This window comes from Lichenostomus cassidix, chromosome 6, assembly GCF_008360975.1.
Source record: "Lichenostomus cassidix isolate B80296 chromosome 6, HeHo_3.0, whole genome shotgun sequence".
In the NCBI taxonomy this organism is placed as follows: Eukaryota; Metazoa; Chordata; class Aves; order Passeriformes; family Meliphagidae; genus Lichenostomus; species Lichenostomus cassidix.
Window position 1 is genome coordinate 16,110,904 of NC_139487.1, and position 10,240 is coordinate 16,121,143.

Below are 10,240 nucleotides of genomic sequence, written 5' to 3' on the forward strand. Positions count from 1 at the left end.
CCCACAGATATATAAGTGCAGTGAGTGTGGTGGTCCCTGCAGAGCTTGCCTGAGCCCTGGGAGGTTTCAGCCATACAGGAGCACAGCCTTCCAACACCAGCAAATATGACGATGATGATGAAAGTAGAAGAGCTGGTAGGTGAAACCTTCTCTCCTTTACTCACAATTACTTTTCTTTCTAGACTGTCATTAGACCAGGCAAAAAAGATTACCTTTGTGGATCATTAATTTAGTAGGTTACCAGCATAGCTGTACTATAGGTGCAAACCCTTACATAGTGTTTGTTATTCTACTGTATTTTCATTTTAACTTTTTCTTGGGAAGGGTCTCACCACAGATACAACTACATAGCTGGTTTGATTTGGCATCACAGCACACTTCACCAGGAAAAGATCAACCAAAATCTAGCTATTTATTTGACTTTGTACTTGCTTTTAATTTATATTTTTTTATAAGGCAGTAATCTTATGATCACACTGAGTAATTCCAATCTAATAAGGGACTGGGACAACATATTAATGCAGGGAAACAAAAGTATTTTATAATACTAAATGAATAGCTTAATAATAGTATTGTTTTCTAATAACAAACTAACAGTTCCTACAGCCACTGCAGTTCATAATGTAAAAGAACCTTTAAAAAGTAATGTCTAGACCACAAGTAATGGGACATTCCACAGCAGGATTCAGACTAAGAATGTCTGATCTGATCGAGAAACTGGGAAAAAGGAATGATTCAGTAAAACACTGCTTTTATTTTCCCAGATGGCTATGTTAAGATACAACTGCCTAACTAGTTAATGCTGTCTTAAATTCTTTGGCAAGGTTCTGACAGTTTCTTCTGTATTAGACTCTATAACAAATACAATTTTACAAGGTGAAAATTTTTGTTTTTCAAACAAAATTGCTGTTTTTCCAACAGAAAGACACTCTAGGCCACATGAAGTTACTGAACTACTTCCAAAATACACAGCAGCCTCTACTAAGTTTTACAAGTTATCTCTTTGGACACACTTAATTTGGCATCAGAAATATTTCTGAAAACTATTGAAAGGTGTGCTGCTGTACCACACCACACAGCTTCTGCCATTCTGCTATAAATGAGAGTTTGGTCCTGACAGTGATGGATAAAACCAGCCTTGAAAGTACTCAGCAACCAGGTAGAACTGTTAGGCACAAGCAGAATGGCTTGCCCTGGCTGTCACACACTCCAGGAGAGGGCAGGAATCAGGTGCAATCAGCCCTAGGCAACTCATGAAACCTCTGATTATGTTGTATCATGTTTGCATTTACAGGTGACTGGGAAGAAGGTGGATGATAAAGAGACTGGCAGCTTCCTCCCTGAGGACTTCAAAAACGGAGAGTATGAAGCTGCTGTAAGGCTAGAGAAGCAGGATGACCTAAAGACAATCCCTGAGCACTCATTGACCCGAGGTGATCTGGCTTATGAGAAGGAGAAGAAACTAGAAGCAGAGGTAGGCTCTTGGGTTTTCTGCTTGGATTTTTATCCTTGCGTGTGCATTTCCTGCTGCAGTCCTTGAAGTTTTGCCTCTAAGTTAGAAATACATGCATAGTGAGCTAGAAAAACCCTTGGGAGACCACCACAAAAGGAGGTTGGTCTAAAGTTCACTGCAGACCATGGAGAACTGCTCACCTCTGCAGCCTGTGGGTGCAGGCAGTAACATTTTGAGGCAGAACATAAAACATCCCCTATACTGTCTGACTGAAACTGTGAAAGCTCCTGCTGCCCAGGGGTCGCTTGCTGCTGGCAGTCAGGGGAATGCAATCAGAGCCAGGGAGACACCTTCAGCTTGCACACCTAATGACTGCTGCCAAAAATAACTAACTCACAAAAGATGGAAGAGGCATTTCTGAAGCCTTATTTACCATGAAAATGTTCTTTTTATGAAAACATGGTATTATGCTTACTAGGACATTTGGGAAGAACAGTCACAAATGAAACTCATATTAGTCTACAGAAAACTACTATTTTCTATTCCTGGAGTACGACAATTCTCCCCAGATCCTTAAGAACTGATGCTTTCCTCCTGCAAAAATACAGTGGCAGTAATATTTTTTTTTTTTTTGTGAATAAGTAATCATTTGGCCTAAAATTTTAAAGTGATTTGGAAATGATAAAGTTTAACTAGCAGGGGAAATAAGACTTTTTTCTAAAAAATTAAGAGTGAGAAAGTCAGTCTCAGAAACATTAGAATAAAAACTACTACTTAAACTTCAAGAGACTTCAATCATTACTTCCTACAGAGGTTTTTTTGACTTCCTTCAAAGCAGGTTCCTAAGAACTTTGTGGGTTTCCAGTTGATCCACAGTCAGCATAATTATTTTCCATTGGGCCAATGATCTGCAGATCAAACTACAAATACAGAGAATAACAAAAAGAAGAGGTGGAAATCACTTGAATAAAAACTCAGTTGACAAAGCTGTATACCATAGGACAGGTGTTACCAATGTATTTACCCTTAATCACACCATGGGACAGAATCTGTAATCTGTATTCACCCTGAGTTACCCTTTGTTTGTGAATCTCCCTTCTGAAGTCAAGGACACCTCATGGGATCTCAGTTTAGGCAACACATTTGTCCTTGGTGTCAGCAATGCCCCACACTGACTTCACGCCCAGATGCTTTTTACAAGCAGGTTTGGAGAGGTCTTAAACATTTATTGAGCTGCCCCATCAAGGACACTGAGGACATTCTTTGTAGCTTACCAAAATGTAACACTTGCTGACCGAAATGCTAAGATCATTCTAAACCTTGCTCTTCACTCAAGGGTATGTTTTTAAGCAAAGAGAATTATTTCCAAAAAATTAGGGGCTGCATCATAATAAAAAAAGTGATTAAAGAAAATCACTTGGCAGAAGTCAGCTAAAACTGCAGGAGCTTCCCAGCTCTCATAAGCTGCACGTGAGATTTTTTAAATTGTTGTGCCAGAAGAGATTGCAGTGCTGCTCTGACTCCTGGTCTAAATTCTTGTCACGATATATGGCTCAAGAAAAAGTTAGGAAGAGGCCTAAATGTATATGAAAAACTATAGATGAGGTAGAATTTCTCACATAGTTAGCAACTTATTCTAATGCTCAATTAGCCCTGTCTGCAAATAAAAAAAATAAATTAAAAAAGACAATTTATTTCAAAGTTTATCCAGTCTTAACTGAATTCAGCTGAATAGTATCATATTGCTGCCCTGATACTCTGAAAGGGAGAGGTGGTCACACAGCTCAACTTGCTGTCATCCTTGATTCGTTACAGCTGAAGAAGAAGAAATTAGAGGCCAGGTCAAAACTTGAAAGCTTGGAGGATCTTGAAAAAATTATTCAGCTGAAGAAGAAGAAAAAATGCAAGAAAGTGAAAGTGCCTGTTTTAAAGAAACCTGAACCAGAAGTTATTGTAAGTTACTTCAAAGTACCTTGTTCTGGGAAACCATTAATGGGGGTTTCTACCACACACATTTATGCTCTCTATATTCTTTCTATCAGACAGGACCTGTGGATATTCCCACATTCTTCAAAGCTGCACTGGAGAATAAGTTGCCAGTAATTGAAAAATACCTCTCAGACAAAGGGGATCCAAATGTCTGTGATAAGGTACAGTCTTCCTAATGCAAAGCCTGTTGCAGAAGAGAGCAAAAATAACTTTTACCATGAGGTGTTGCAGATTCCACCCTTATGAGAGGAAAAAAGGGGCAGGGGGAAGTGAAAAATGCTGGAGGTTTTGTACATCAAGTTTTCTAGTGGACACTGAGACGCTTCAAAATCATAGTACCTCAAAAGAGTCTTTATATTTAAAAGAAAGCTGTTGGTGCCCAGGAGAACCTGACTTGCAGTAACAGGCGATCTTCCAATGCTACAGAAAAAGAGATAAGAAATTTGTCTGCAGAACAACAGAAATAAGTGACTGCCCTCATACTCCATAATGCATAAGCCACTTTTGCAAAACACAGTATAGCAGGTTGGATGGGGAAATCAACAGGCATAATTTTAAATCTGGGTGCTATACTTCAGATACTTCTTCCATCCCTTAAAATGCTGGGTAGGCAGCTCTCAGCTATCAGACTGCTATTAAAATTTAGTAGACTTCAGGTCTCAAAAGTATTAGCTCTTTAAAAGGAGTCAGCATGGAGTATGTATTTGCCATCATCCTAGGGAGGATGGGAGAAGAGGTTTAAAGATATCTTTGTGCCATATGTAATGTCTAACTTGGGTCTGTTTCAATTGCCAGTTCAAACGCACTGCACTGCACAGGGCATGCTCTGAAGGACATCTAGAGGTGGTGAAAAAGTTGGTGGAAGCTGGAGCTCAGCTTGAACAGAAAGACATGGTATGCACATCCACTCACACCTCTTTCCAAAAGCTGCTCATTGTTTAATATGTGCCAGGGGAAGCATTTATAGAAGTGCTTCTTATAGAGGAGGAGAATTAAAAGATCTTAAACTGTCTTTTAAGTTTATCCTTAAAATAACACTGTTGAGAACACGTTTTAGGAGGGAGTGTCTGCCTCCCTGTGCCAAAATGGTTGTTGGAAAACACAGGAAATGCTGGCCAGCAGAGTGCCACAGACAACAAAGCCTAAGGTAGGGTAAGAGCTGAGGTCAGGCTCCCACTTCAGCCTGCTGTCAGGGGCTGGAGATAGCACTGTCCCTCACATGGATCCAGGGGCAGCACGACATGCAATCCCCCAGGATTTCAAGGCTGTGCTTGGCTGAGTCCCTCGATCCTCTGGAATGCTAGCCACAAGGGTTCCTGAGTATCAACAGCTTCTGCAGCTGTTACTTTGCTTCTCTCTTTGTCCCTTTGCTGAACAGTTGGCACTGGCCAGCCTTGCTCCCCCTTGCTTAACCCAGCAGTGCTCAGGAGGGTGAGAAAGAGGGGGCATGACAGGCAGAGTGGGACCATCAAGAGACATTCCACTCCTTCCAGCACACCTCAGGGAAGAGATAGTCAGTCTTGTAGAGGAAAAAGGTTTTAACTTGCATAACTTGGGGATTTGTTTGTTTTTTAAAGAGAACTATTCTTCCTCTTCAGCTTCATTTTCTATGCATTTTAGAACCCAAAAGGTACTGAATAGAATATATTAACCAGCACATACCAGCCACATACCTGGCTAAAGATAACTTCTAAGCTCACAGAACAGAAACACATCCTCTCTCACAGCCACGTTGCCAAGATCTCTGTCTTTAGAAGCAATATGCAGTTAAGTGTGAGGAGTGAGAAATTCACAGTACTGCAGAAATTAGGACAAAATAAGAAAAGCTGTTACTAGAAACAATTCAGTGATCATAGTGAAGTGCTCTAGGTTAAACTGCATAAAAATTATATTAATTTAGAGATTTGATACAAATGGTGGTTTTTTAATATAATGATTAAAAGTATTAAAACACTTTCAATGTTTTTTTCTATTAAAGCTTCATTCTACAGCTTTGCACTGGGCATGCCGAGGAGGGAATCTGGATGTTGTGAAATTCTTACTGGACAAAGGGATAAATATAAATGCAAGAGACAAGGTAGGTCCTGCCTTACTCCCAATAGATAATTTTTGGCAGCTGTTTTTGAAGCAGTTTTTACCTGTTCCATGCCACTGACCACTTTCTCCCCCACCCCCTCAGCTGCGCAGCACCCCCTTGCACGTGGCTGTGAGAACAGGGCGGTACGACTGCGGGGAGCACCTCATTGCCTGCGAGGCAGATCTCAACGCCAGAGACAGGGTAAGCACCGACACCTCTGCCCTGCCAGCACCACGCTGCTGCCTGCCTCCACAGCTCCACTTGCCTGCAGGAATCCTGCCTGCAGCTGGGGCTGCCTGGCAGTGCTGGCCTGGTGGGGCTGACGCTGTGCTCCACATCTCTAGGAAGGAGACACACCAATGCACGACGCCGTGAGGCTGAACCGCTACAAAATCATCAGGCTTCTGATCCTGCACGGAGCAGATCTGACGCTGAAGAACTGTGTAAGTAATAGCACAAAATTGAAGGAATTCTAAAATGCTTTAAAATAAGTTTCCCACCAGAGCAGTTCTATAGGTTTCAAGACTGGGGGAGACTATTGTGAACTGACTAAATTAGATTCCTTCAGAGCTAATTAAAGCAGAGCTAAGACAGGGAAAGTGTAACTTGTGGGAGGTCAGGGAAAAGAAGAAAACCCAGTACCTCTTTTAAAACCAGAACCCACTATCTGCTACTTAGACAACATCACATCTTTCTATGATTTATTTTAATTACTCATATTATATATTGGAAAGATGTAATGGACAGAGACTTACTCTGATCTTAGCTTTAAGAGCAATCTCCTTTCTGTTAAGCCAGAGGGCCAGCCCCAGCACTGCACCTGGAGGATTGCCTGCCAACCTCACTGCTGGGCAACAAATCCCTGTGGCTCAGCAGAGAGAAGACTCACACCTGGCTGTGCTCAGAGCCACTGCAGCAGCAGCAATGTTGCTGGAGCTCTGTGACCACTTGTTAAAAGATATCACTTGACAGACTTTTTCTCCCAAATCCAAACCTAGCAGCAGTAGCATGGGTCATTTGCATGTCAATGTTTCCGACTGACAATAAGTCAAAACTTCAGGGGACAAGGAAGAAAACAGTGGAGCACTCTGTACTCTCTAGTCTCTGCGCACCTCCCTGAATTATTCCTCATCAGCCTTTGACAGTGATAGAAGCTACAGCCCCAAAGGCCCGAGACTTGCTCTCTCAGACCTTATCTGCACACAAAAGTTTGTCCCATTTAATTCCTGTGGTTTATACCCTAATTAAACCAGTACAAACTCTTACTTGAACTCTGAATTAAATGCAAGAATGTCTTACTGAGATTGCACCTAAACATATTTTTAATCAGTTGAAACTAAAACAAAAGAAACCACCTGCATGTTCTGCTGGTCGCAGCATTTGCCTAGACCCACTGAAATCTAGGAAGATTTCATCATGGGTCTGAGCAGGACTGGGACTAGATCTGTAGACCAAAAGTACTCCAACCTCAGGGGGGTGAGAGTAAGTCTAAGCCTGTGTGTGCAGATGCACTGAACAAGTATTTAGGAATGAGCAAGTACTCAGCCGTCACTTAATGAAATTAAATCTTGCTTTCTCTGTTTCTTTTAACCAGGAAGGGAAAACCCCTATGGATCTTGTTCTTCAGTGGCAGAATGGCACCAAAGAGATATTCAACAACCTGAAAAACAACTCCAAAAAGAGTGTCCATCTAGGTAAATTCTGAAGAGACAAAACAGACCACGCTCTTTTTGCTGCTTTGAGACGCTTCCCACAAACCTGAATGAAAACATCCTTGAATATTTATTGAAAATATTTATGGCACTGAATTATCTAGGGTGCCTTCACTGAAACCTGCAAAAAACCTGCAAAGAAATTATTTAAAAAAACAGGTTGAGTGTTAAGATTCCACTAGCTCTAAACTGGCTTTATTTATTTCTATTTATTATTTATTTATTTAAAAGTAATTTTTAATTATTATTATTTAAGCTTTTTTTTTTAATAGATGCAACTGCTCTAAATGCAACCTCTGCCAACAACATAAATCCTTTTGTCTTAAATGGCAGTATTTGTAACAATATTAGCAACTTTCCTCAAGCCTTCCAATAGCTCTAAATAGCCAATACTTGCAACTGTTGCCTTGTCTATTACAATAACCTGTGAATTGAGTGGAGGTATGTGGAAGAGCAATGGAAGAAGGTATATTGAGGTGCCAAGTGGATTTAATGAAGTAGTTGAGTAATGGTGTTTACACGAGGTTTGGCAATCGTGGTTGATAATGAGCTCGAGGACAGAGCTCCAACCACAACGCACCTGTTTGGACCGAAGGATTCAGATATAATGTTGTGAAGGTGAGAGGAGACAGTATCAGGGAAATGAACTTTTTTTAGACTAGACTACTACAAAATATGATGATAGAAGAATGCAAAATCAGATTCTGTATATTTGTAAATTTGTACTGCTTTTTCTGTACATTTTGAACTGATTAATTTCAGATTAAATAAACAGAGTGGTTCTTTTTATTTATGGAGTGGCTGACGGAGTGGTGAGCATGCATGAGGTAATTTTGTCTCTCTTTAAAGGAAGTTCACATCTTGGCTGCTGTAAAATTACCTGGGTTCTCCAGCTGAGAAAGATGGAGGAGCAGCCATGTCAGGGCCTTCTCACAATGGCCTTGGGAGGCTCTTTCCAGCACCAGTGTGCCTGCAGCTTAAGGCTCTTTAGATCTCTCAACCCTAACCCTAGCCCAAGTTAGGTGGCACTTGAGCCTTCTATTCTCCAGGCTGAACAACCCCAGCTCTCTCCGCACTGTCACACAGAAGTGCTCCATCCTTCTTACCATCTTTGTGGCCCTCTCTGGACACACTCCAACAACTGCATGTTCTTCCTGTACTGAGGACTCCAGAGCTGTACACAGCACTCCATGTGGTAGAGAGCAAAGCAGAGGGTATTACATACAGCAGTTAGTTAAACTCCTAATTATCCATTGGGTGGCCTGACAGACAACCCCTGTCAGCTGGCTTTATAGTCTGGCCAAAGCAATGTTCTGAGGTGGAGTCAGAAGTGGGCAGCAATGAATAGTTGTTCCTGGAGTGCCAGTTTCAGAGAGTGAACTTACACAGACCTCACCGAGGAGCAAGCAAAAGAACCACCTATTCTGTCTGCAGGCAGCTCTCCTAGACTGAGGAGCCTCAGACAGATGAGACTTTTCTCACAAAAGCACCATAATTCAGGAGTTTCACGTTGCCAGCTGTAGGCTTAATTTGTGAACACATCCTTCTCCATAAAAATTATGGCACACAGGCATTTGCTGCCCTTCTCTGCAAGCCACAACTTCCCTGTTTGTTTCCACACAACTACCTGGATACTGGGAGCAGGAAACTGAAATTACATCAGTGCTGGCTAGCTCACTCTGTTTATCATCTACCCGAGCAGCAGTTCCATTGTTCAGGCACCCAAGTGGCCACAGCAATGTGTTTCAGGAAGCGGGGAGAAGGAACATTTCAATCAGCTCCTGAAGCCCTGTGTCCAATGAAGCGCAAAGATGCAGAGCTTACATCTTTAAAGTCAAAAAAGTAGCAAGAAGGATCTCAAGCATTCAAAGCCTCCTTACATATGTTAGATACCAAACAACTTCTGTCACGCTCAAGGGAAATTACTCTCTGGCCAAGGCAAGATTAATGTGTCATTCAGAAAATTGCACCAAACACAATTTGCTTCTTCTCTGGTCACAGCATCATTTTACAGGTAAGTCCATAAATAACTAACTACTTTATGAGTACCTACACATACATACACACACATATATAAAAAACTCCCCAATACCTAGAATAAAATGTACTCAAGTCACAAAGTCAGCAAGTATTAACAAAAGGGAAACATATTTCATATTTGTTGAATGAAGCAAAAGCTGTTGTGGCTTACACCAGTACTATACATAACTGTTAAGTCTATGAGAACACCCATTTTGCTCAGTCCAGTTATCAAGACCTCAGAAATGACCCACTGTAGGATTTCTGTTATATTTTACAATTTCCACTTTTCAACTTATTGTCACCAATAGAGAACTGGAATATTCACAGTAGAACTGGCTAAACAGTATCTTAGTACAGTAGCTTATGTAATTACTATATTAATTTAATCAAAAGAAAAACTTCAGTCAACATTTGGAAGAGCTCTGAAAAATGCTCCGCTGATTATAAATCTGTTTGATTGTTTTTTTGGCAGCCAGATTAGGTTTACTGAGGCATTAAAAGGAAGGAAAATTGAAAAGCAAGAGGCAGCAAAATGAACATGCACATAGATAATAATTCCAGGGCAAAATGTAAAGAAGGAAACGGTGCAGCAAAGATGCTGTGAGGTGGAGACTGTTCAGGCCTAGGTGAGACAGCTCCTACTGCTAAACACACTTTCAGTGTAACCTTGGGCTCTTCCCTCCCACACCTGGTAACTGTTACTGGTAACAGTAATGGTACTGTTTGGTTTCAAGTGCTGCAGGACACAGATGGCCTTTAGGATACGTATCTGGCAGGTCAGTCACTCCTACTGTAACCCAACTCCAAGATACCTCCTAGCAATTGACATACCCTGGGATCTTTATTGTAGCTGCTGATAACAAAACTGAATAGGAAGCAATTTTTTTTACTGCATTATTATTCTTTACAGACCAGTTGAAGGTAAACTTCATCTATTGACTTGCAGTTGTCCAGAGATGTGTTTAAAACTTGAGAAACCAGAAGAGC

General features: G+C 41.2%; 1 protein-coding gene across 1 annotated transcript; it reads left to right on the forward strand.

Moving 5' to 3' along the window:
• The first annotated feature begins 14 nt into the window (after window positions 1–14).
• Window positions 15–8,020, forward strand: ANKRD1 (ankyrin repeat domain 1). Its single transcript, XM_085065258.1, has 9 exons — window positions 15–135; window positions 1,295–1,474; window positions 3,269–3,406; window positions 3,496–3,603; window positions 4,238–4,336; window positions 5,421–5,519; window positions 5,622–5,720; window positions 5,864–5,962; window positions 7,114–8,020. Exons 1-9 carry the CDS (start codon window positions 106–108, stop codon window positions 7,222–7,224), a joined length of 963 nt encoding a protein of 320 aa, XP_084921384.1. The 5' UTR covers window positions 15–105; the 3' UTR covers window positions 7,225–8,020.
• The last annotated feature ends 2,220 nt before the right edge of the window (window positions 8,021–10,240 follow it).

What these genes read in the sequence shown, in the direction of transcription:
- ANKRD1 (XM_085065258.1), top strand. Translation starts at nt 106, where the DNA reads ATGACGATGATGATGAAAGTAGAAGAGCTG. An exon ending in AACCTGAACCAGAAGTTATT is followed by an intron (nt 3,407 to 3,495) that starts GTAAGTTACTTC and finishes TCTTTCTATCAG; the next exon opens with ACAGGACCTGTGGATATTCC. An exon ending in ATATAAATGCAAGAGACAAG is followed by an intron (nt 5,520 to 5,621) that starts GTAGGTCCTGCC and finishes CCACCCCCTCAG; the next exon opens with CTGCGCAGCACCCCCTTGCA.